Here is a 24,448-nt window from a genome sequence, read left to right on the forward strand (position 1 = left end):
TAGAGTGCAAGAGCATGAGGGGAGAAATAAAAAGGACGATGCGACCGATGCGCAGGGTCCGAGACTCCCAAGGTTGTAGTAATGTAGTAAAACTCCGTACTCCGTAGGTAAAAAAAGAGAACATCTTGGCTTTGTCTTGTTTGCATGTAATAACGGACGTGCTCCAACGAGCCACCTCGTGGCGCCCCTTTGCCAGCACGCACACCCACAGGTTGAAACGGAGGGAACGGTTCGGTGGAGGTTGTGGGTAGACCTCGCCAGGTTCAGGGGCCACAATATTGGCGGTGGAGGGGCTTAGAAGAGGGGTTCTGTTCTCTCACGCCTGTCGGAGTGCGGCGGTGGCGGTACGTTGTATATAATTCGTTATTTTAGCGACCGCTGGGACCACCATCTCCACAACGCCGTCCGTGCCTCTGCTTGGTAGCAATTGACGACTCTGTCGGTGATCGATCCATACCGCGGCTATTGCTGCGCCCAACTCCAACTCGTATTGGGGGCGGTAGATGCAGCCCTTCAACACATCCCTTTCCTCTTTATTGTGTCCTGGCCTCGGATTCTTGCTTGCCCTGTCTTGCTCGTTTCCTTGCGTCTCTCGTGCTCGTCTCTCGTTTGTCGTCTCTCGCTCCAACGGTACAAGTGCCCGGAATGCAAAACAACCGACTTTCAAGAGGCATCCTCTTGCAGTATCCGACTTTCGACTGGTAAAGTGCGGTGCAGGGATCGGCAAGCAGCCAACTTACAACTAAAAGGGGATGAGGACCACGCTGGAACGCCTGCTCCGGCGGAGCGGGTATACGGCCCTTGGTGGTAGCCCATCATAGCCGCGGGAAATAGAACAGTTCTCCTGTGTTTATCGTGGAAAGATCGAGTGTAAATTCGTACAAGGAAGCAGGTGATGATTCTTATTGTCGCGGGTGGACAATAATGTGTGGTATATTCGTCGGTAAATGGATTATGTCTGCGCAATTACGTCCATGGTCCATTAAGTGATGAGGCAATGGAAGAGATGAGAGGAGAGTCAGACAGATAGATATGGAGACGGTGAGGCGAAGACAAAGAAACAGGAGCGAAGGCAATGACGAGGGGGGGTCTAGGAGGAGAGGAAGAAGAAGGAACTACGGAGGGAGACTAAAAGGTGAGGTGCTCAGTAAGGTACCTTACCTACCTACCTAGGTACCTTAGGTACCTAGACACAGGTCACAAAGTTTTGTTACCTGGTACGACAAGCAAGCCGTTCGAATCGAGGTCACGAGATTAAGAACGACTGGCTATCATCATCGCGTCACGGATGAAAGGAGTACCTTGGATGTCAGCCTCGCAGTAACACATCGAGGTCACGTAGGTGAGCACCTAAGGTACCTACTAGGTAGGTACCTTAGGTAGCTACGAGTGTCAGTGTTTTAGTGCCTGAACTCTTTCCCTGTGCCTGTGTCACGATACCGGCAAGAGCAGGAACATCAGATGAACATCATGGAAAACGCAGTCGCAGGTACTGCGCATTTTGGTGCTGGAGAATGGAGATGACCCCTAGGGTACCTACTTTGTACAAAGTATAAGGTAGATACCTAGGTATTCATCCCCAAGTCAAATACCAGCGACAAATGATGGATGAAAAAGGTACTAAGGTATGGCCTGAGCAGGGAAACACTTTTATAAGTATAGGTAGTCAGATCTAGGAACGAAGAGGAAGAAAAAGCCATGCACTACTCCAACTTGGTCATGTCAGTTCCAATCGCTGGATACTTACTCCGCCGTTCTTCGCAAGCAAGGCATCAAAAGCCATATACAGTACAGACGGGAGCTATCATGGATGCAGGATCGCATCGTGACACTCGACGTCAAGACGAACAAGGGTATGGAGATCCTCGCGTGTCAGTTCTGTTTGTTTCTACAAATAGACGGCGCTATGGGTTAAAGGTCCCCATAATAAATTGTGCCGTGTGCCGAGAGAGTGTTGTGTCTCTAAGAAGGAAATGCGTGTTACGGTCAAACGCTGCGCCACTCCCTCTGCTTGTTTCGAACGTTTCTAATTTTGAACGGACGGAGGCAACCCGCGTTGTAATAATAAAGAGAACCCTGACGAATTCAAGAGCGCTAGGAGTGTGACCTTCTCCCACTGATATGACACCGATATGAGAAGATGCGGTCACAGCAACATAATTCGATGCGATCATACCCACATGCATCGGAGTCATCACTACCCAAGGTAGCGAGGTAGAAAACTACGAGTATCATCCAGGAAGAGGGTCCCATGAACTCCGTAGCGATAAGATTTCGAGATGGCTAATCACGTGACTCTGCTTACCAATTTCCAACGCCATGGTCCCACTTGGTTCACTCCCCGTGTGTACATAGACTCCCTGCGTCAGCATCTCTCAGCCTGGTCAAGCTGGCAATCTACGAATACCTCCCATACAACAAAGCTTCATGTATTGACGGATAGCAACCATCTCTGACGATTTTTTTGTACATCCTCTCAACTCTGGCTAAGGGCATAGGCAGTTCAACTCCTTCTCCATACCTGCCTCTCGACCTAATAAAGTCTTGCCAAAAGAAACCAATCTCGACAATCAACATCGAAGAACCACTCTCGCCTCCCTCCACAGCCCCAACCGCCGCCATGGCCGACCGCACCCTCCAACAAATCCTCACCCAGCTCAAAACCCGGGGCCCCTCCCTCTCCTACGCCGACTCCCTCGCCCTCCTCTCCAAAGCCAAGCTCACCCTCCTCCAGCTCCACGCCCTGACCCCGTCCTCCTCCACCCCGGCCCACCTCCTCCCCCTCGCCCGCGAGACCTACGAGCAGGGCGCCCTGGCCTCCATCCGCGCCCACGACCCGGACGCCTTCACCCACTACGTCCAGCGCCTGCAGCCCTTCTACGAGCTCCCCGCCGACGTCCTGCCCCCCAACGCCCCCGAGCGCAACAAGGTCACCGGCCTCTACCTCCTCCTCCTGCTCACCGAGGGCCGCTACGCCGAGTTCCACTCCGAGCTCGAGTCCCTCGCCTGCCGCGACTCGGGCGGCGACGAGACCGACCGCTACCTCGGCTACCCCATCCGTCTGGAGAGGTGGCTCATGGAGGGCAGCTACGACCGCGTCTGGAAGGCGATCCAGAGCCGCGAGGTGCCTTGCGAGGAGTACGGCGTGTTCTCTGAGGTCAGCATTTCCCCTCGTGCCTCGTGCCTCGTGCCTTGTGCCCTTTGCTTTCTTCTTCCGCTTTCCCGTGTCTTCCATGAGGAACTATCATTATCATCGTACTGACTGAACTGTATTTCCTTTTCCGCGAAACAGATCCTCACCAGCCAAATCCGCTCCGAAATCGCCTCCAGCAGCGAACGCGCCTACCCAAGCCTACCACTGAGCTCCACCAAGTCCCTCCTCTTCCTCGACTCCGAGGGCGCCGTCGTCGAGTTTGCCCAGCACCGCGGCTGGGTCGTCCGCGACGGTCACATCTACTTCCCCGACCCCGCCGAGGCCGGCGACGACGAGAGCGGGCGGCAGCAGAAGGAAGTCAGCAAGATGATCATCGAGAATACCCTGGGCTACGCTCGCCAGTTGGAGACTATTGTCTAGGAGCTTACCTGTGGGAAGGGGGCGGGGGCGTCGGAGGAGAAAGAGAAAGGGACACGGTGCATGACTTAGCGTGTTGTATTAATATCTAGACCGCCGTCCTGGATGGCAAGAGAAAATACAGGTTTCTCAGACGTTGTGGTCTCTCAGACGTTGTGGTCTCTCAGCCATCGTACGGATACATTTCCTAAAACTGGCACCTCAGTGAGGTATTGACAAGCAACATAACGTTCACACTTATTTTCAACATGCGGCAACAATGCTATGCAAAGTCATTTTGCATCTCAAACAACACTCAAAAGGCTACAATATACACATCACCGCCACTTGCATCCCCAGGATATATCATGAGTATTGAAATATTCACCTCAATTTCGTCCTGCTTGCATCGTGACGGTACTCAATGACAACATGACTCCGGGACATGACTCCAGGACGTCTCACAAAACAGTGCAATCACTCATCTCTAAGGTTATTTTCTCCTTGTGGTCCCCCCTATCCCCCAGTCTTTTCCTTCGACCATTCATGCATCTGCCTCTGCCTCTGCCTCGGTGGCCACCCCTTGACCCCGAACACGAACACCCTTCTAGCCATTACGCGAAAAGTTTCAACCCGCTGCCATGCTTGCCAATCTCACAGACCTCACAGACCCTGCAGACGCTTCCCTTGTACTTGGTGTGGTACTTGGAGCCGTCAAAGGCGCACTCCTCGTACGAAGTGCCACTGTAGATGGGTGTGTAGCTGGCCGCGCAGATCTCGAACTCGGCAAACTGGTCGAACTCGATCTCCACGGCATCATGGGGGTTGCGCTCGCATTGCGCCTTTGTCTTCCTGGCCTGTTGAGGAGGGGCCAAGTCAGCACTTTCCACACACCACCAGCAATCTATGAAGAGGAAAAAAAGGAGAAGAAAAAAGGACAACTCACATTTTCAAGGATCTTGCTCGCGCCACCGTTGGCAATAATCCTGTTGGCAAAGCTCAGGGCCGAGTTATAGTTCTTGTTCCGCAGCGCCAGGTGCATGGCGCTCAGAAGAGCCAGTTGCCTATGCGGAACCTCAATCTTGGGGATCGTGAAGTAAGCCGAAAGCTCCAGGCTGCGCTTCAGCTTCTCCGGGTCTTGGGCAACGACGTCCGGAGTGCCCAGGTTTCTCCGGCTGAGCTCGATGCCCATCGCCACGGTGTACTCGCTGGCCGAGGCGATGAGCTTCTTCGCCTCGTCCACTTCGCTTTCGCTGGAAACGGCGTTCACCAGAATGGCGTGCAGGATGCCCTTGAAGATCTTGTAACCGTCATCCAGCCTGTTCGCCTTCATCGCGTCGTAGCCCCTGTGGAGGTCATTCGTGGCGAGGAACTCCAAGTCGCGCGGCACAATGGGAAGCACCTTCCTGAGGTCTGTCTCGTCGACCGTACGACGGACGTAGTTGACAAGAGGGGGCAGCCCGGCCGAGGCGGGCAGGAATGTCCTCGAAGCCTGGTACACCTCGAGGAACCGAGGCTTCAGCGGCGCAAAGTGGACGGCGCCCACCTGCCTGTTCAGGAGCTGCATGGCCGTCTCGAAGGATCCGCCGGCGACGTGATCTGCCGCTATCGGCGAATTGCGAGCCCACAGCTCCGCCTCGCTGCTGCTGGCACCGCCGGCTTCTGTGCTCTCAACGTTGACAAAGTCGCTGTCCACCTCGGGGACGACGTCCTCGCCCATATCCCAGCCTGCGGCATCTTCGTCGACATCCGCATCGACCAGACCGACATCCCGCTTGGTGGGGCCCTCATCGTCAGCGGCCTCGTCCAATCCAAAGCCGTTCGCTCCAGCTGCATCGTCCTCCAACGAGAGACCCTCTACCTGCCCGAGGAGTGCCTTCTCAAAGATCGATTGCGACGTCGCCTTCGTCGGCCAGTTGGACTTGTAAGTAGGCACGACGGGTTTGGGTGGAGTCAAGGGCTCGCCGATGGTGGGCATGGTCAGCTGGTCCTCGGTGAGGCCAGTGGCTTCGAGAATGGACTGGCATTCCTCCTCGAGGCCATTGGACTTGGCAGTCATATACGCCAATGGGTCTACATGTTGTCAGCAATTAAGTCATTTAGGACAGGCAGTGACAAAAGAAAAAGAAGAAGAAGAAGAAAAAAAGGCACATTGTCACACTTACAAAGGTCAATCTCTTTGAACATCTGGATCCTGTCCTCGACCTCGCCGAGGTACAGCGCATTCTGGAAGCGGGATGTGAAGTCTCCCCGGTGCTCGGCAATCTTCGCCATGCGCGACAGCTTGGAGTGGTCGCCCGTCGACAGGTAGAGGAAGGAAAGTTTGTCGAACTGCTTCAGTTTCTGATAGCACATCTCGACGATTTGGTGATTGCCGTGCGCCAAGGCCTCAGCGGCCAGTCTCGACCACAGCTTGGGGCGGTCCAGCTCCTTCGCCATCTCCACGGCAACGTCGAGGTTGCCGCATTCGATGGCCAGCTCGAAGCGGGTGGTCGGGTCCTGAACGAACTGCAGGGCAATCTCGGGATACCCCTTCTTCTGCAGGTAAGCGATGATGGACTGGCCCACGAGGCTCGAGTTTCGGATGATGTGAAGCATCTCCTCGTAGTTTCTCTTGACGAGCGCAAGCTTGAAGCGATACTCGGTGGGGTCGATTTGGAGGATCTTGGGCTTGGCTGTGCGATCCAGGCAGTAGAGGTTCCGGCCCTTGGCGCGAACAAGGTAGACGGTCTGTTCCAGAGTACGCACGATGCCGTTGTCCCCGTTCATGAGAGAATACTTGACGTGGTTCAGGGTGGAGTAGAGCAGGACGCCCGTGTCGTCCCATGTTGCGCTCTTGATTCTGATGGTCTCGTGCAGGGTGCTGACTTGTTCGAGCGTCTTGGTGACGATGGTCACGTTGTGCTTGCTCAAAAGTGCGGCATAGAGTCCGTCGTTGGACCACACAACGTACTTGACACCGGCGACGGCGAGCTCGGCCACGCTCTTCTTCTGCTGGATGTCGTAGAGGTGGACGTGCGTGGGGGTGAGGATCAACAGGTTGCCGGTGCCGCCAAAGTAGATGTCGGTTGTGCCGACTGGCGGTTTGAAAGACCGCGTCGTGCTGTTGGACAGATCCTTGATATCGATGACCTGGGTCGACGTGTTCAGGACGGCAAAGCGATTTCTGGCGACAAAAATGGCGGAGTTACCGGATCCGCGCTTCGACTCGGTGGGTTCGATGGCGCCGGAGCCGTCTCGCGGGAGGTTGATGAGCTCATAAGAGGCGTTGTCGCCGGCCGAAGTCACCAGAATCGATCGTTCGGCAGGGTTGTAGGACAAGGTACGGGGAGGGCTCCAGGGGCTGCCAAGCTTCTTCAGGGACAGAAGCGTGGGGCTGTCCATGTTCTTCTGGAAGTCGTAGGACTTGACGTGCTTCTCCTTGGTGATGTAGAAGAGGTTGTTCTGGTACACGGCAGACGCAGGCCGTTCGCGCTCGAGTTTGAAGACCATCACGCCATTATCGTGACCAACAGCGAACAGGTTGATCTCCGGATGGGCGGCAATGACCCAGAATCTGTCGTTCTCTCGCTTAAAGGTTTGGACAGCAGTCCTCTTGTTCAGGTCCCAGACGCGAATGGTCTTGTCTTCGCCGACGGAAAGGATCAGATCTTGGTGCGGGTGGAAGAGACAGCTCGAGACGTTCTGGAAATGACCCCGGCAGGTATCGACCTCCCAGGCCTTGGTCTCGCTCATGCGCCAGAGCTTGACGAGACGATCATCGCCGGCGGAAACAATAAGCGGCATGGTGGGGTGGAAGGCGACCCAGTTCACACCTCGGTCATGGCCTTCGAGGACGAATTTGACGACGGCATCAGTGTTACCGAACATATCAGCCTGGTTCTGATTCGCACGGGCGACCTGGTCTTCGTACGTCATGGAGGTCGGGGCCGAGTGTTTCTTCCGCAGGCCGGAGATATCCCAGACGCGGACGGACTGGTCGAGCGAAGCGGAGACGACGAGATCCTCTTTGGGATGGAACTGGGCGCACATGGTGTAATGGTTATGACCGGTCATGGTGCAAACTAGAAGCAGAAAAGTCAGCCGACAGTGCGTGCATTGGCAATAGGGGGAGAAAGAAGAATAATAAAAAAAGGACATACTCAAGGAGCGGTTCTGCCAGTTCCATATTCTGATGGTCTGGTCATCGGAAGACGAGAGAATCCAGGGCAGCTCGTGGTGGAAAAAGACGGTTCGGACGTAGTCGAGATGACCATTCAGGGTGAAGAGGCAGCGGCGTGTCTGGTACGACCAGACCTTGATCTTGTAGTCGTCACCGCCCGAGACAAAAAGGGGTTGGGTCCTGTGAAAGTCGATTCCGCGCACCGGGCCATCGTGTTCCTCGAATCGGTCAATGAGTGTTCCCATGCGATAGTCCCAAAGCTGAATCGTGGACGAGTGGAGAGCAACTAGAACCCATGTTCTAAGATGACTGTGGTCAGCAGGGTATCATTCTTTGAGGGCGAAGTAAAAGAAGAAGAAGGAGAAGAGGAGGAAAGAGAAAGAGAAGTAAGCGGCATCAGATCGTACCTCTTGGGATGGAACGCGATGCCCTTGGCACGCGACGACTTGGATTCGAACTGCGCGGAGAGTTGACAAGCATATTTCAGCGGTGGGACTCCGGATAAGAGAGGACAATGCAGCGCACCTTAGTCAACATAGTACTGCCCGAGGCCTGCATGTTGGCGGGGAGGTGAAGCCGTAGCTTCGAGCATCCAGCAGCAGGACAGGGGACACCTCAGGCAAAAGACTCGAGTTTAAGGGAGGGATAGCTGGGTCAATGCAGCTGCAGGTAGCATGAGTGAGAAAATGGAGAATGGCAAGGGTGAGAATGAAGAGGAGGAAAGAGGAAGCTTGCTGGTGATGCCAAGGAGGGATGGTTGAAAGGCCACTTTCAGGATGCAGTGTTCGTCCTCGGGGGCGGTTGATACGTTTAGGTAGGCGATGATGGTAACGGGAGTACGAAGTAGTAGCAATTCCGCTTCGTGGCCATCTCCAAACTGTGGGTTGCTGTGGGTTGCTGTGGGTCGCGTTCCTGACATGTCTGTGGCTACAGAGGCCAGCACTTGGTACGTACCTACTCGGGTCAGTGTTATTCCAGTTCCGAGTCCTCACCGCCTACTTTACCTTTTGCCCCTCAGCTTTGACCAGTTGTTCTGCGGTGAGAGAATGACACCCTGAGCTTTTAGGTACCGGTACCTATCCGTTATCTTCCCCATATCGGCACACTAAACCATATCAGGACAGCTCGCTCGGGGGTTTCAGCAAAGGTGTTCACAAGCAACACCAGCAACAACCAACCTCGAATCCCTTGCCCCCCTCCATAATGACGACTAACACCAGGGTCGAGGCATTGCACCCAGATTACATCCACTCCGCATGATGGTTCTTTCATACGCATAACCTACATAATACCATCATATCAACAGGTGCTGATCTGCTCTGGTTAACTCGCAATCCCTGGTCACGATGAATTAATTGTTAATTGTCCCTCCTAGCCGTCTCTCTTTCGCAGCCATCCACTGGCCCAGTCTAAACCAGACAGGACGACCTCCTTGGAGGTCTGTCACTGCCCTCCGGCACCATGATACGGCTTTCCAAACTTCCATTGGGCTTTGCCCTCTCTCTCCTAGCAGCTATCCATGTTTCCGCTGTTCCTTCGGTCAACGTGGCCATGAACGCTGCATTCCCAGCTGGCCCCTACCTAATCGAGCTCTTGTAAGGCGCCCGGGGTAGTTTCCAGACAGATAGACAAATCCCGTCCTTCGTCTTGGCTAACACGTCCACTTTTACGTAGGGAGACGGCAGCCGGTGAAAACGAGACATCATACTTCCCCCTTCTTGACCGCGTGGCCAGCGGTTATTTCCAAGACGCGACATCGGACAAGGCCCTCTACGAGAAGTTCCTCGAGGTCCTCCAAGAAGATGGACATATTACAAGCACCGAAGCCCTGTCGACGTTTAAACTAAGTCTCTCCACGAGATCTGCGGCGCCACGAATCGAGGCGCACTATCAATATTACGACACTGCCATCCTTTCGCACCTGGCAGATTCTTCGCAAGACGGTTGTGACCATTGGGCTCAACTCGATGGACAACAATTCTGCTCTCCCTCGCTGGATTCTCCCCGGCCGTCGCTCCCGGGAGCCATCAAGCAACTCGCGTTCGACCGCGTGCTGGGCACCGGCAAGGATGCTATCCTCTATGCCGACCCCGCCTCCCCGTCCTTCGGTGCCATGCACGAGATCCTAGCACGGAAGGCTCGAAATGGGGAGGTCTCGTACCGCCTGCGCTATCGCAGATCCAGTGTCACGAATCTGGAGCCACTTCCTGTCAGCGGCTATGGCGTCGAACTGGCTCTGAAGAAGACCGATTACATCGTCATCGACGACAGGGAAACCGGGCAAGACGACGCCCAGAAAACCACGGGCACTGAAGTTGTGCTGGACGAAGAGGAAGAGGTGGAAGACCTCAAACCGCTTTCCACCTCGGAGCTGGGGCCTCTTGGGATCAAGGCTGCATCATTCATTCTGCGGAGCCAGGATCCCTGGGACGCTCTCCTGAAGTTGACCCAGGACTTCCCCAAATTCTCCACCTCGGTGGCGGCCCACGACGCGTCGGACGAGTTCGTCGCGGCGCATATGCAGAACCAGTTACAGGTTGCGCCGGGTGGTGTCAATGTCATGCTGATGAACGGCGTGAGGCTCAGTGACCGCCAGTTCGACGCCTTCACTTTGGTCGACAAACTCCGCCAGGAGAGGAAGCTTGTGAACAGCGTACGAGAGCTTGGTTTCTCCGGCAAGCAAGCAACGTCGCTTCTGGGCCACCAAGAAATTGCTGCCGCTCAGGCCGCTGACGAGCCCCTGAGGTTCGACTGGCGGGATGAGCAGGAAGATGGCCGCGTTATTATTTGGCTCAATGATCTGGAGAATGACGAGGCCTACAAGGATTTCCCGGCCCCTCTCCAATCTGTAAGTTGGAACATCCCCTTTCCTTTTTTTCTTCTTCTTTTTTTCTTCTTCTTTTTTTCTTCTTTTCTTCTTTTCTTTGCCTCCCCTTTCTTCTTCCATCGTTATTCCCCCGTCTTCCCAGTCTCATATCCACTAACAACTACCTTCAGCTTCTCCAGCGTACCTACCCTGGTCAGCTACCTCCTATCCGGCGGAACGTATTCAATCTTGTCGTTCCCGTGGACTTCACGCAGTCTACTGATCTCAAAGTTGTCAACACGCTCCACGCCTTCGTCCAGCGACGGCTTCCCGTCAGATTCGGACTGGTTCCCATTGCTGCTACCGAGGACAAGGCCAACCAGGCTCAAATCGTCTACCATTTACTCGAAACCTACGGCATTGACACTTTCGTCGAATACCTCCAGAAGGCCGTTGGGGATGACTCCCATCCCACCCTCAACCAGACCGCCTTTGACCTGGTCGTCAACGATGCCAAGGTTCTCCCAGACGGCGCACCGTCTTCGTTTGACCAAGTTATCCAGTCCGAGGATCTCTCTAAGCAAGTTCGATTGGCTCAACACTGGGTCAAGAGGGCCATTGCCGACACCCCTACACCTACCATGTTCGTCAACGGCCTGCCTGCGTCAAGAGATAACAGCTGGCTCCAGACCATGAGCGCAAAGATCACCGCAGACCTCAAGATTGTTCAGCAGGCTGTTTTCCGGGGCCTCGTCGGCGAAGATGACTGGGTTCCCGGCCTCTTTCTCCAAGATGCTGTGTCCCGACGCAACCCCTACATCGAAGACACCAAATCCGTGCAGGTTCTCGATGTCAACAAACTCTCCACTGACCATCGCAATCTCTTCTCCCAGATTCCTATTATTCAGGGGAATCCCGAAGCCACCAAGGAGAATTGGGCGGTCCTGACTGTCGTCCTTGACGCAACAACGGACCTTGGGAAGAATCTTCTCTTCTCTGCCCTGCAGTTCCGGCGCAATAACCCTGGCATTCAGCTAGAGGTTCTGCACAACCCGGAGGCCGGTCTACCTTCGTCAGCTATCAACCACGTCTTGAAAGAGCAACAAGACACTCTTCTCGAGGTGGAGAGCTTGGCGCAGCTCCAGCAGGTGCTCCTCCTCGATGGGGCGGAACCTGAATCTGACAACGACTATGCGGCGGCACTCGCCTCCTTCCTGTCCGCAACCGGAATTGCCCCCGGCTCCAACAAGCTCATTCTCAACGGGCGGGTACTCGGTCCCATCAACGCCGAGTTCGCCTTTGGAGAGGAAGATTTCCAGCAATTCTTCGACTTTGAACTCAAAGCTCGCATTCTTCCGGTCTACGCCGCTCTGAAGGAAATGGAGTTGACTGACCGACTTTCCGATCCCGTTGCAGCTGCCAAGCTCACCTCCATTATCGCCCTGTCCACGATCCCTGATGTACCGGAGGGCATTTTCGACTCGGGCCCTGCAACTCGAGTCAACGCGTTCCAGTCATGGGACTCTACGGCCACCTCTATGGAAGTTGGTGACGCCGAGGAAGCTAGCATACATCTCGTCGGTCTCCTGGACCCGGTGAGCGAACAAGCCCAGGCATGGGTCCCGATTCTGAAGGTCCTCTCCGAACTGGACGGCGTCTATGTGAAGCTCTTTTTGAATCCGAAGGACAACATCGAGGAACTGCCCGTGAAGCGGTTCTTCCGCTACGTCCTCGAGTCGGAACCGAGCTTCGACGAGTCGGGCAAAGTGCGTGCTCCGAGAGCGAGCTTCAAGGCATTGCCGTCGGAAGCTCTCATGACGGTTGGCATGAGCACGCCACCTGCCTGGCTGGTGTTCCCCAAAATTTCGGCGCATGATCTGGACAATATCCGCCTGAGTTCCGTCAAAGGCGACATCGAAGCCACATACCAACTGGAACACATCCTCATCGAAGGCCATTCACGCGAAGGCAAGACCGGCAACCCGCCGCGTGGTGCGCAGCTCGTCCTCGGGACCGAGGATGAACCCCACTTCGCCGACACCATCATCATGGCAAACCTGGGCTATTTCCAATTCAAAGCCAACCCGGGCATCTACAACATCCAGCTGAAGGAAGGCAGGACATCCGAGATCTACACCATCGAGAGCATCGGCGCCAAGGGGTGGACTCCGGTACCCGGAGACGAAGGGACCGACGTCGCGTTGATGGACTTCCTGGGCACGACGCTGTACCCTCGTCTCAACCGCAAGCCCGGCCAGGAAGAGGCCGATGTGCTGGAGGAACCCGAAACCGAGGGCGACGGCGGCATCATCGCCCAGGGTCTCAAGTTCGCAGAGGGACTCTTCGGGGGCGGCGGCAGCAAGTCGACCAAGTCGGTTTCGGCACAAGAGCACGCCGAGATCAACATCTTCTCGATGGCGAGCGGGCACCTGTACGAGCGCATGCTGAACATCATGATGGCGAGCGTGATGAAACACACCAAGCACACGGTCAAGTTCTGGTTCATGGAGCAGTTCCTCTCCCCTTCGTTCAAGGACTTCCTCCCGCACATGGCGGCCGAGTACGGCTTCCGGTACGAGATGGTGGCGTACAAGTGGCCGCACTGGCTCCGGCAGCAGAAGTACAAGGAGCGCGAGATCTGGGGGTACAAGATCCTCTTCCTCGACGTGCTCTTCCCCCTCTCGCTCGACAAGGTCATCTTCGTCGACGCCGACCAGATCGTCCGCACCGACATGATCGACCTCGTCCGCCACGACCTCGAGGGGAAGCCCTACGGGTTCGTGCCCATGTGCGACTCCCGCACCGAGATGGAAGGGTACCGGTTCTGGAAGCAGGGCTACTGGGCCAACTACCTCCGCGGCCTCCCCTACCACATCTCGGCCCTCTACGTCGTCGACCTGCGCCGCTTCCGCGACATGGCCGCCGGCGACCGCCTCCGCCAGCAGTACCACGCCCTCAGCGCCGACCCCAACTCGCTCTCCAACCTCGATCAGGACCTCCCCAACAACATGCAGTTCTCCATCCCCATCCACAGCCTCCCGCAGGACTGGCTCTGGTGCGAGACCTGGTGCAGCGACGAGAGCCTCGCCACCGCGCGCACGATTGATCTTTGCAATAACCCGGAAACCAAGGAGCCCAAGCTCGACCGCGCCCGGCGCCAGGTCCCCGAGTGGACTGCCTACGATGAGGAGATTGCCGCTTTGGATCGGAGGCGGAAGGGCGTGCCCCCGCCGCCGGTGGAGGCTGCGACGGGCGGGGAGGAGCAGAAGGTCGTGGTGGCGGAGGAGAAGGAGACGGAATCCGTGCAGAAGAATCCCAAGAGCCGGAACTGGGAAGAGCCGCCCTCGGCTGAGAGTACGCATAAGAGGGACGAGCTGTAGAGAGCAGCTCGGGATGGAGATGTACAAGTGTCAATGTAGATGTAGATGGGGATGGGAGTGTCGTGTGTCGTATTGTCTCAAGCAAAGCGAGTCTGACATGATATTGTGGTGGAAAAGACAATGACGGGGGAAAAAATAGAAAAACAAAATACAAACACCATCAGCATGCCGGCCATCAAGCTGAATCGTAACTGAATCTAGGACTCACATCATAGATTATCCGTATAATGGTGCGCAGAGCAATAATAGTAGCGGAGTAAATAGTTCTATAGTCATGATACTGCTGTGAATTTCGACAACGCTATGCGCACATGAATTCTAACGAGTGAATCGACCCGAATATCATTACACCCAACACCCTGTCGCCGGGCTCAGCATCTCGAACTCACCCTTTTTCCCTTTTTTCCCGTAAAGCTCGCAGCCATGTTTGCGCCTTTGATTTAAATTCGCGTCGTTGTAAAAAAGGAGGTATCGCTTATAAAATCTTGAACGATTCAAATCGAAAATCTATCGGCCGCTCGGCTGCCCGTTTCATCCATCTAATGGGATATGAACTGAAAGACAGCCGACACGTCCGACTCGCCGCACTCCTGGCGCAACAGCAAGTCCTGGATAGGAGCCAGATGCTCATTGACAAAGTGGTTCCAGGTGCTGGTGTCGCCGTAGAGCATAGCCTGGGCCTTGACAAACTGCTTCCCGTCGGGCTTGCACCGCCTGCACTTGAAAGTGTCGTGGGTGTCCGACTTGGTGCCGGGGCGGTACTGGAACAGCTCGCGGAGGCTGTCGAGGGAGAAGTGGCGCTCGACGTCCTCGGCCGAGTCGACGACGCAGCTGGACAAGCTCTGCTTGTGGCTCTGGCGCTGGAAGATCTTCTCCTCGATGGTGCCGGTCGCGATGAAGCGGTAGACGAAACAGTCCTTCTTTTGGCCGTCGCGCCACACGCGGGCGAGGGCCTGCTGGTCGGCGGCCGGGTTCCAGTCCGGGTCGAACAGGATGAGGCGGTTGGCGCCGATGAGGTTGATGCCGCAGCCGCCGGCCTTGCTGCTGAGCAGAAAGACAAACTCGTCGCCGTTGGGGTCGTTGAACCTGTCGACCAGCTTCTGGCGCTTGGTGACGTTCATGGTGCCGTCCAGGCGCAGAGAGCCGTAGGCGCGGGAGCGGCAGAGGCGCTCGAAGAGGTCGAGGGTCTGGGTGTAGTTGCTGATGAGGACGATCTTGTCGTTGGTATCCTGGCGGATGCGGGCGAGCATGCGGTCGAGAACCTGCATCTTGCCCGAGTACCACGGCTTGATATCCCTGTCGCGACCGCGGGAGGCTTTCGGCACGTAGTCATCGGGGTAGCACTCCTCCGAGCCGGGGAGGTCCTCGGGAGGGTTCAGGAGGTCGGGGTGGTTGCAGAGCTTCTTGAGGATGTTGATGGCCTTCAGCGGCTGGCTACCCTTACCACGCAGCAAAGCCTGGATCTCGGGACTGGTGATGAAATAGTTGTAGAGGTCCAGTTGGAATGGGGCGAGGTTGCAGAAGACGACGTGCTCGTATTTGACGGGGAGATATTTGGTCAGAATGTCGTTGGTCCGGCGGATGATAAACTTGTTGACGATGGCCAGGAGCTCGGCTAAGCATTCGTCGCCGCGCTTCCTCTCGGCCTCGGAGGCGTCGGCGTCGCGGCCACGGAGGATGGGAAGCTCGAAGCGTTTTCGGAATTCGAGGCGGCTTCCGAGAAGGTCGGGGTTGGCGAAGCTGACCAGCGAGAAGTACTCGGAGAGGTCGTTCTGGATGGGGGTTCCGGACAGAATCACCCTCCGGCTCACGTTAAGGTTGTTGAGGGCGCTAAATGTCTGGCTATCCCCGTTCTTCAGGCGGTGACCCTCGTCGCAGAGCATCAAACCGATTTTGGTGTGCTTGAGCTCCTCGACGTTGAGACGCAGGGTTTCGTAGGACACGATGATGACGGGCCGGGTAACGGACCTGCCGCTGGAAATGGCCCACTGGCGCAGCTGTCTGGTCAGCTCCTCCTTGGAGGCCTTGCCGTCGATGGCGAAAGGGCTGATGGCGTCGGGACCCAGCCACTTGACCAACTCGTTGGCCCAGTTGCGGACCAAGCTGGAGGGGCAGACGACGATTGCCTTTTCGAGTGTGGGTTTGCCGGCTTCGGGGGATTGTTTCAGCAGGGTCCAGAGGAGGGTGATGCATTGCAAGGTCTTTCCGAGACCCATCTCGTCGGCCATGATGCAGCCGTTGGCTCTTTCGTCGACCATGCCGGTGACACATCTGTACATGAACTTGACGCCTTCGATCTGATGGGGCCGAAGCACGGCTGCGAGACGCGGATCGATGACGACAGGCACCTTGGGGTGTTCACCCTCGACTTTCTTCTTGATACCGAGGATTTCGGCCAAGCTCTTGTGGACGATGGGGCCGTCAATCTTGGTGTCCGTGTCGGCAGCCTTCTCCTTCTCCTTCTCCTTGGGCAATCCGTCCAGGGGCTTGGCGTGAGGCTTGTCGTCGATGGTGGGGTCGTACAAGACTATGGCAAACTCGCCACTGGGATCGTGTAGAGGTTTAGCAATAAAGACAGCACCTTGGCGGAGCCCCAAGGTCGGAGGAGGGCGGTTGGGATTGTAGGAGGTGCTGTTTTTATTGAGAAGGGGGACAGCAAAAGCCTTGCGGAAGATGGTGGACTTGTCCTTGGCGTGGAAAACGGGGAAACGGTTCGCATCTCGGTTGGCGAGGGCGAGGCGGTCGGCATTCGTGTATGGTTTGTCGTCGTCTTGGGCCCCATCGGCGCCCTTGTAATCGACCTTTCTACGTTTGCGAGACGGCCGGTTGACTGCTGGACTGGACTGAGCAGCACCGGGACACCTGAAAGGCTTGAAAAGCTTATCCCGGGATTCGGGGGTAGGCACCCATCGCTTGCCAGGAGGGTTCTCCTTGCTTGCAGCGTTGGGAGTTGAGACAGCCTGGGGGGAAGACCTGGAATGAAGAGACAACGTCAGTGGCGGGAGAGGAGAGGGCATAACGAACGAGTAGGAGATGTGGGCGGAACGATTGGAGGGGACACAAACATTTCCGTACCCCTCTGAGGAAGTCTCTTGAAGCGAGTATTGCCGTCGATGATTTCCGTCGTGTGGACGGGCAAATAACCCCGAGCCTGGAGGTGGGGAGGGTGAGAGAGAGGACGAGGAGCGGAGAGTAAGAGAGGGGAAGGCAAGGTAGAGGAGAGGACGCCGACGGGAAGTACAAACTACAGGACGTAATGGTCTTGCTCTGGTGCTGTTGTTGATTGGGAGCGAAGGCGCGACCGACCCGCGTCACCACCAATACACGCTCTCACATGACTACGTCTGTACGTACCAATACACCAGGCACCAGCCTCGAACCCCATTCTCAAGGTACCTTTTTCCTCTACGGCTCTCCAGGTACCCAGTACCTACTACTTGCAGTGAGCGACAAAAGATTCTTACCCGGCCAGAAGTATCTCATCACTGCATTACGCTTCCACGACACCTTCAGGCCGGGTATATCCTTTTTTTCCCACTGTACATGGAACATCCAAAATCCTGATACCGACTGTCGGCCTGTCGGCCATCACTTTTACGGATCCTCACCGCCGTCCGCATCCGAACCCACATTCGCACCCACATCGCTCACTGACACCAACGGATCGATCAACAAAACCAAGCCCATCTTTCGCAAAAGCCCTGGATTGAACCGTTACCGAGCCCGAGCATGTCCACGACTACCTTTCCTCCTCCTGCTCCTCCTTCACCACCACCACCACCACCAACCAAGGACCATCCGCTCGTCCCCCCCTCCCCCCCAACCATCTGGATCGCCGACAACTGGCCTTCCATCATCGGCTGTACGGTCCTGGCCCACGTCGGCCACTACCGCTACCTGACAACCCGCCGCAAGCCAAGCCCCAACCCGATCCAGAATGCGCGCTTTTGGGCCATAGCCGGCGGTGGATGGATGGTCGCTTACCTCTCCGTCATCACCGCAGTCGCCGTCTCTCGAGCCAAAGTCAACCACTACCGTGATCCGGAGACCCGGGGTCTTTACTCTTCTTGATCTTGTCTTTTTCATTTTTAGCCCTTTTTTTTTTTTTTTTTTTTTTTTTTTTTTTTTTTTCTTTTTTTTCGCTCCCCTTCTTCCCTCTTCACTCCATCATCCCGGCTACCCACCCCTTAAAAAATGTCCGCCGACTTCTGGGCCGGCTACGTGAGCGGCGCCGTCGGCATCCTCATCGGAAACCCGCTCGACCTGATCAAGGTCCGACTCCAGGCCCGAGACACCGCCCTCGCCGGCCAGACCCCCGCAGCCTACGCCCGGCAGTTCGGCTCCGCCGCCTCCCTCGTCACCGGCACCGCCGCCCCGATTTTTGGGTATGGCGCCCTCAACGCCCTCCTCTTCGTCTCCTACAACCGCACCGAGGCCGCCCTCCATTCCGCCTTCTCCGCCGGCGGCGGCGCAGCAGCACACTCCTCTTCCTCCCACCCCAGCCTCTGGTCCACCTGGATCGCCGGCGCCGTCGGCGGCCTCGCCACCTGGGTCGTCAGCACGCCCACCGAGCTCGTCAAGTGCCGCGCCCAGGTCTCCTCGCCGCGCCAGTCCAGCTGGTCCATCGCCAAGCAGGTGTACCGCGGGGAAGGCGTCCGGGGGCTCTACTTCGGCGGCGTGGTCACCGCCCTGCGCGACAGCATCGGCTACGGCTTCTACTTTTGGTCGTACGAGCTCGCGTCCCGCTGGATCGAGGCCCGGTCGGGTCCGCTGGCAGGGGGTGACGACGGCGACGGCCACGGCGCCGGCGTGCCTTTCCGGCAGGAGGCGGCCAAGGTTCTCCTTTGCGGTGGACTGGCTGGGATCGTGACGTGGGCGAGCGTTTTCCCTCTCGACGTCGTGAAGACCCGTGTCCAGACGCAGGTGTTCGAGGGCGGTAGTGGCACTCCCGCGTCGTCGTCGTCTCCTCTGCTGAGTCGGGGCGGAGGTGGCAATGCCGGGCTCTCCTCCGGGGGGGGGAGGCTCGGTGCCGTCGAAATGGCCCGGGCCGCGTACCGTGAGGGAGGCATGTCGGTGTTCTTTCGAGGCCTGACGGTCTGTAGTGTTCGTGCTTTCATCGTCAACGCCGTGCAATGGGCCGTTTACGAGTGGATCATGGCAGAGATGGGCCATGGTAGGAAGCGAAAGGCATCAATAGAGTCCGGGTAGCTCCGAAGTGAACAGAAGAAGAAGAAAACACGCATCAAGTCCCTGACGACGATATCGTCATGTTCGGAGCATTTTCAATCCCTCGGCGACATAAATATCGGAATATTCCTTGTCCTCTTATCGTTCCTGTGGCCTGCCTAAGTGAGGTATGTATGACCATTCCTTCCCCATGTACGGCAAATGTGCCCGATTAAGTCTCCGGCATCGCGAAACATCTCGGTCCATGTCCAAATGCTTCGCTCCTGGAAATCCTCTGGGCACCATTCCGACACCGTTTGCTTATACGAGGGGCATCCTTTCATCCCAACTATAAAATCCCCTGCGCGCCACCCTTTTGTTCGAACTTCGACTCAAGGAACAACCTCAGCAGAAGAAGAAACACAACGTCCACCACAACTCCTGTCCCTCCCGACCAGCTATCATCTCTCGAAAGCCATGGCTATCACCTGTCAAGCCCCAGCTACCAAGTCTCTCTCGGAGCATAACCGCGAGTATTACCAGTACGTGGAGTGGAACACACCGGCCATGCATATTATGCCAGCACGAGGTCTCTTTCTCTCTCGCTCCGACTCGCACTCGACTAACATGGTGGTACGTACGTGCACAGCACGAATGCGGATATGCTCTTCGAGCAAGACTGGGTCAAGGTGCTCGCAGACCAGCAAACGCGGTTCCTGCGCTCGCAGGCCGAGTCTCTGGGCCTGAAACCCGCAGTGGCAGGCAAGGAGGTCAAACTCCTCGACTACGCGTGCGGTAGCGGAGTTGCATCTTGGGTACGCAACGCCTCCTCCTCAAGATTTGATCGTCTTCCCTTTGCTTCGCATCGAACAGACAACTCAACTCACCACAAAACAAAACAAAACAAAACAAAACACCAGGCCCTCCTCCCCTACGTCACAAAGATCCGCGGCGTCGACGTCGCCCCCGCCGTGGTATCCCTCTACAACCGCGCCGCCGCCGCCCAGACCCTCACGGCAGACCAAGCCCACGCCATAGAAGGGGACCTCTCCGCCGCAGCCGCACCCGCCGACTCGGCCCTCTCGTCGCCCGACATGTACGGCTTTGACATCGCCATCGTCTCCATGGCGCTCCACCACATGGACGACCCGCAGGCCATTCTCACGGCGCTGGCGTCCCGCCTGCGCAAGGGCGGGCTCCTCATCGTGGTGGAGGGCACGGAGAACAGACCGGCTGTCGACAAGATGGAGGCGGCTGGGTTGGATGGCCCAGCCCTGCGGCAGATGCTGAATGTGGAGGCGTTTGCGGAGGAGACGATGCGGGACTGGCTCCGGGCTGCGGGGTGTAGGTGTATGTGTACGGGCGAAGACGGGGAGGGGTTCGTGTATGTTGTCCATGATGAGATTAGCCCTGTTCCTGAGTCGGCTTGCAAAGTTCCGGGTGGGCTGGACCGGCAGCTGCTGATTGCTGCGTCGGTCAAGGCGTGAAGAAGAGGGGGGGAGGGACGAGGCTGGGGAAGTCATGCAGTCTCTTCTACAGTGGCTTGTACAATCTAGGTATGAATGAGCATATGATCTTCATGTCCGCGGCCGAGGCTAAGATCTGCAGCGTCGATCATGCCGTGGCGTTTCATCTCCCCCTCCTCCAGTGTAACGCAATGTCGCTTCTGTCGCTTCTGTCGCTTCTCCCCCAGATTAGGAGCCGGAGCCCACCACCGTCTTTCTAACCTCCTACCTACAACGTAACCTTCTCTGCTAGATCTCTCCCCTTCATATGGTCGCTTTGGCTGACTCGACTAGTTGCAGACGTCAGTTGTCATATAGAACCGCCCAATTGAAACATTATACATCATATCATATTACTGTCGAAGCCCTCAGTCCGCTCCGCTCATATTGTCTGTTCTAATTAAGCGCGTCTCTTTCAACACACGAGACTCACAAGCCGTAGCTAACTGTAGGGATAGTCTTCCATAATATAATACTTTTCCGTCTTTGACGAAAGAGAAGAAAAGCCCGCTCCGAGTGTGCCCTTAACCCATAATGTTGTAGTAGCCTTCAGGCTTCCCCCTTGAACGCCGTTTCCAGATGCGCTCCCATCCAGGCCATCCTTGCGCCCAACCCATAAAAAGATGCAAGAGACAATGTCCGTAGAATTTCAACGCTCAAAGTCCTCCCAATTCCATTCCTTTCCTTTCCTTTCGTTTCCTCTCCTTTTTTTTTGTTGTTAAAAAAAGGGGGGCCCGTGTCACGGGGAGAAGAACAGTTCGTCCGACCGCGTAGTCAACCGTCTCTGTATCCGCGCAGGACCCCGCTGCGGGCTCGCGACCTCGCTAAGCGGCGATATCACCGCGTCGGCATCGCCCTGAAAGTTCGCAAAGCCCCGTCCCGCCCCCTCCGCCTCCTCCACCTCCTCCTCCTCTTCCTGCTGCGCGACGGCCCAGCCCACAGACCTCGCAGTCGGTCGCCGGACGGGCGTCGTCGTCGTCGGCATGGGCGTAAACCCGCTCATGGCCGCCGCTACGGCCGACGGCATCACCGCGTCCAGCGACCGCCGCCCCGTGTTCGCGTTCGGCGCGCGCGGGAGCACCTCCCGTTCGCCCTGGTACCACCACTGGTTCTCGAACCCGTTGTCCACCGTCATCATCGCCGTCGAGAGGGCCTCCAGCTCTGTCCTGGTTCCTGCGTCGCTGTCCCCTCCCGCGTTTTCGTCGTCGTCGTCGGATGCTGTTGCTGTTACTGTTGTTGTTGCTGCTGCTGCTGCTGCTGCTGCTGCTGCTGGGAGGACGGTGGGTTCGGCGGGGAAGACGTCCCTGTCGACCCGCGACCCTCCGGGGAGGGCGGAGCAGCCCAGGGGTTCCGGCTCGGCGTCCCACGGAGTGACGTGGGACGGGCCAAGGGCTGGCGATGTGGGTGCGGAGCGGGTTTCGGGTCGTACGGGTCGTCCAGACTGAAGAGGGGCGGCAAACCAAGCCGAGGGTTGCATCGGCGCCCGGGCTCTTACTTGGGAGGTCGGCATTCGGGGGTAGTGAGGGAGAGGGTGAGGGAGAGGGTGAGGGTGAGGGTGAGGGTGAGGGTGAGGGAGAGGGTGATGATGAGGGAGAGACTGCGATGGAGGTTGCATGTGAGGTTGAAGTGGAGGTCGAGGCCGTGAGTGCGCTTGTGGGTGTGGTATTGGGTATGCCAGGGAGTGCAGTTGCGCCTGCGGTACGAAGAGCGTCTCGGTCCCTGGTGCTTGTAGTCGCCGTACTTGGCCGTCTCGCCGGGGTTCGGCGCTGGGAAGATGATGCGTCGAGGGCACGAGGACCCGACGGGTGTCGTTTCTGTCCTGGTCGCGCCAATTGCGGCTCTTGTAGGTGACTGCGTGCTTCTTGCCATGCCGCCTCGGGGAATAGGAAATGCCAAACTCGACGTGGAAATAAACATGTGGTCCCGATTTGACATGATCGGATGCGGAGGGGTCTGAGGCCATCTCACCCGGCATGGTCGGAGTGTGTGCGCGTGTGTGAGTGTGTGAGTGTGCGTGTGTATGTCGTCGCAACGCAAGAACGGTGACGGGAGAAGACGACGGTGATGGTGGGCCTTGAGCCTTCCCCAGAAACGAAATCACACGATCAAGGAGGGGAGGAGAAGCGTGAAGTATGATGTGGACAGAGTAGGCAAAAAGGAGGTAGTCGCGCCAAGAGTCCTTAGCCGAAACTACAAACTACGAGTCGCCCCAAGGACGGAGACAGAACCCAGGGAACTCAGGGAACCCAGGCCCGTTATCGTGACTCGTGAGCAAGACGGCAAAAAGAATGTGGTTGAAGGCGGGACTGTGGGAGTGGGGTATAAGTGGCAATTTAAGGAGAGAAGAGGAAAAGACAGGAGGACCCTTGATCTACCTCATGGATAGAGTGCCCGAATTGGGCCTTTTGCGACAGCTTGAGGGAATGCAATCGAATAATGCCAGAACGATGTTGTTGTTCCGGTTAAGGGGTTCAATCCCAAGGCCAAAGGCGGATGGGGATGGGACGGGGGGCTTAGTTTCGTCGAGGAAAAGTCCCATCGAACCGGGGACTCCGCAATTCCTAATAGGAAACTAAAACTTTCTGCGGACCAATCAGTTCTTGGCATTGTCTCGTCAGAAGACCCCCTGGATCCAAGACCACTCCGCGCATGTCCGATCAAAGGTACAAAGTACTATATTTACCTACCAGTACTGACCTTATTCAGCTAGAATTCAGCAGGACACGGTCATACGAAGGACAGCCACCGCCTGCAATCTGACACCGCTCAGCCCAGATCTGCTTCGCTTTGTCTTTAATGTCAGCTCCAGTGCTGAGATCCACCACTACGGGGTACCAGGGATAGGTACCATAATTAAGTCACCTTTCATCGTGCAGAAACGTCACTCACCAACTTTCACCAGAGGAGACTCAATGATCGAGTACAGTACCATGACATATAGGAGTGAAGAGGAGTATGTATATCCGTACGTTGTATGTCCGGATACAGTTCCTGAGCCAAGGTTGGGGAGGAACTTTGGGATGTTCTGTGCCTCATTGCATAAGGTAGAGGCGAGAGATGTGACCCGGCGGCAATTTTTTGGGGCGAAGGTCAGCACTTTAACTACCTTATCTCAGGGAACTTTGTGACCACAAGGGTTCAGCAAGGCCCAAGTGGCGGGGGGTGAGCTGATGTCGCCCCCGCCACAGTGGCTCGTGCTTAATTACTTACCAGCTTGGCGGCTCAGGTAGTACCTAGCTAAGTCCGGATTCGGATAGGTATAACTTCCATGAGAGCTATTCCTAGGTCCAGGTATCTTCCTTCTTTAAGGCCCTTCGCGACTCACCTCGGCCAAATCCCTTACCTTACCTTACCTACTTGCAATACTTCATACACATTCAGTAAGTATCCATGCCATTCACTGTCTCGGTGTATAACCGTTCACCATGTTTATTTGGTTTTTACCTTAGTACTGCGTGGGAAGCCAACGGTCTGCCATTGCAATGGACTCCGGTGCGGTTGATTTTGACGGTTGTGTCGACTCGAGCAATCTGTTCGATGGCCGACCATAATCAATCGCATCCGTTCACGTCGGTGGACTGGAGAGAATGCCGACATTGCCCAGGATACAATCTCTTGACCCGCGGCAAGGCAGATCAGGGGCATGCCGCAGGTCCGCAGCCTCTCAGGCCACGCTACCTCTTTGTTGGTGGGCGATATTCAACCGTCCCCAAGCCGTCAACAAGGAGCAGGCCGCACCTATCTGAGCTGGCCCTAAAACCTGAAAGAATGAGATGAGAAACGAGTAGGGGCTGGCTTTTGCTGAACCCCTGGATGATCTGACCTACCGAATCGGGCCCACGCGACTCCTAAGGAGTGCTGCGCCACCATCACGCTGGG

At 56.5% G+C, this 24,448-nt stretch overlaps 9 protein-coding genes across 9 annotated transcripts; 6 read left to right on the forward strand and 3 right to left on the reverse strand.

Annotated features, from left to right (window-relative positions):
- The first annotated feature begins 2,397 nt into the window (after window positions 1-2,397).
- On the forward strand, window positions 2,398-3,902 carry SODALDRAFT_351078 (hypothetical protein). The gene is made up of 2 exons (XM_028613514.1): window positions 2,398-3,157; window positions 3,293-3,902. The coding sequence occupies exons 1-2, from the start codon at window positions 2,621-2,623 to the stop codon at window positions 3,572-3,574; spliced, it is 819 nt and encodes a 272-aa protein (XP_028465679.1). The 5' UTR covers window positions 2,398-2,620; the 3' UTR covers window positions 3,575-3,902.
- SODALDRAFT_333636 (Coatomer, alpha subunit) lies at window positions 3,823-8,487 on the reverse strand. Its single transcript, XM_028612033.1, has 6 exons — window positions 8,238-8,487; window positions 8,120-8,169; window positions 7,693-8,012; window positions 5,716-7,614; window positions 4,497-5,623; window positions 3,823-4,407 (listed from the first exon to the last, which is right to left on the reverse strand). Exons 1-6 carry the CDS (start codon window positions 8,268-8,270, stop codon window positions 4,165-4,167), a joined length of 3,672 nt encoding a protein of 1,223 aa, XP_028465680.1. The 5' UTR covers window positions 8,271-8,487; the 3' UTR covers window positions 3,823-4,164.
- Window positions 8,488-8,882: 395 nt separating this feature from the next.
- SODALDRAFT_333637 (UDP-glucose:glyco protein glucosyltransferase) lies at window positions 8,883-14,099 on the forward strand. The gene is made up of 4 exons (XM_028612034.1): window positions 8,883-9,018; window positions 9,088-9,307; window positions 9,387-10,560; window positions 10,710-14,099. The coding sequence occupies exons 2-4, from the start codon at window positions 9,174-9,176 to the stop codon at window positions 13,896-13,898; spliced, it is 4,497 nt and encodes a 1,498-aa protein (XP_028465681.1). The 5' UTR covers window positions 8,883-9,018; window positions 9,088-9,173; the 3' UTR covers window positions 13,899-14,099.
- Window positions 14,100-14,167: 68 nt separating this feature from the next.
- Window positions 14,168-17,158, reverse strand: SODALDRAFT_176145 (recombinational repair protein). Its single transcript, XM_028607026.1, has 2 exons — window positions 16,964-17,158; window positions 14,168-16,871 (listed from the first exon to the last, which is right to left on the reverse strand). Coding segments are annotated over exons 1-2 (2,436 nt in total). The 5' UTR covers window positions 16,966-17,158; the 3' UTR covers window positions 14,168-14,437.
- Window positions 17,159-17,627: 469 nt separating this feature from the next.
- SODALDRAFT_379127 (hypothetical protein) lies at window positions 17,628-17,992 on the forward strand (the record flags this gene model as incomplete). The annotated part of the gene is made up of 1 exon (XM_028615021.1): window positions 17,628-17,992. The coding sequence occupies one exon, from the start codon at window positions 17,628-17,630 to the stop codon at window positions 17,967-17,969; it is 342 nt and encodes a 113-aa protein (XP_028465683.1). The 3' UTR covers window positions 17,970-17,992.
- A 100-nt stretch (window positions 17,993-18,092) lies between these two features.
- SODALDRAFT_278242 (mitochondrial carrier) lies at window positions 18,093-19,106 on the forward strand (the record flags this gene model as incomplete). The annotated part of the gene is made up of 1 exon (XM_028608103.1): window positions 18,093-19,106. The coding sequence occupies one exon, from the start codon at window positions 18,093-18,095 to the stop codon at window positions 19,104-19,106; it is 1,014 nt and encodes a 337-aa protein (XP_028465684.1).
- A 310-nt stretch (window positions 19,107-19,416) lies between these two features.
- On the forward strand, window positions 19,417-20,909 carry SODALDRAFT_176180 (hypothetical protein). Its single transcript, XM_028607027.1, has one exon. It carries the CDS (start codon window positions 19,727-19,729, stop codon window positions 20,549-20,551), a length of 825 nt encoding a protein of 274 aa, XP_028465685.1. The 5' UTR covers window positions 19,417-19,726; the 3' UTR covers window positions 20,552-20,909.
- A 263-nt stretch (window positions 20,910-21,172) lies between these two features.
- On the reverse strand, window positions 21,173-22,700 carry SODALDRAFT_176197 (hypothetical protein). The gene has a single exon (XM_028607028.1). The coding sequence runs from the start codon at window positions 22,542-22,544 to the stop codon at window positions 21,309-21,311; it is 1,236 nt and encodes a 411-aa protein (XP_028465686.1). The 5' UTR covers window positions 22,545-22,700; the 3' UTR covers window positions 21,173-21,308.
- Window positions 22,590-24,315, forward strand: SODALDRAFT_379130 (hypothetical protein; the record flags this gene model as incomplete). Its single annotated transcript, XM_028615022.1, has 10 exons — window positions 22,590-22,630; window positions 22,784-22,877; window positions 23,013-23,101; window positions 23,188-23,232; window positions 23,280-23,400; window positions 23,472-23,489; window positions 23,558-23,570; window positions 23,705-23,756; window positions 24,019-24,221; window positions 24,284-24,315. The coding sequence occupies 10 exons, from the start codon at window positions 22,590-22,592 to the stop codon at window positions 24,313-24,315; spliced, it is 708 nt and encodes a 235-aa protein (XP_028465687.1).
- Window positions 24,316-24,448: the final 133 nt, after the last annotated feature.

The sequence above is a fragment of the Sodiomyces alkalinus genome (assembly GCF_003711515.1).
Source record: "Sodiomyces alkalinus F11 unplaced genomic scaffold SODALscaffold_6, whole genome shotgun sequence".
Taxonomy (NCBI): domain Eukaryota; kingdom Fungi; phylum Ascomycota; class Sordariomycetes; order Glomerellales; family Plectosphaerellaceae; genus Sodiomyces; species Sodiomyces alkalinus.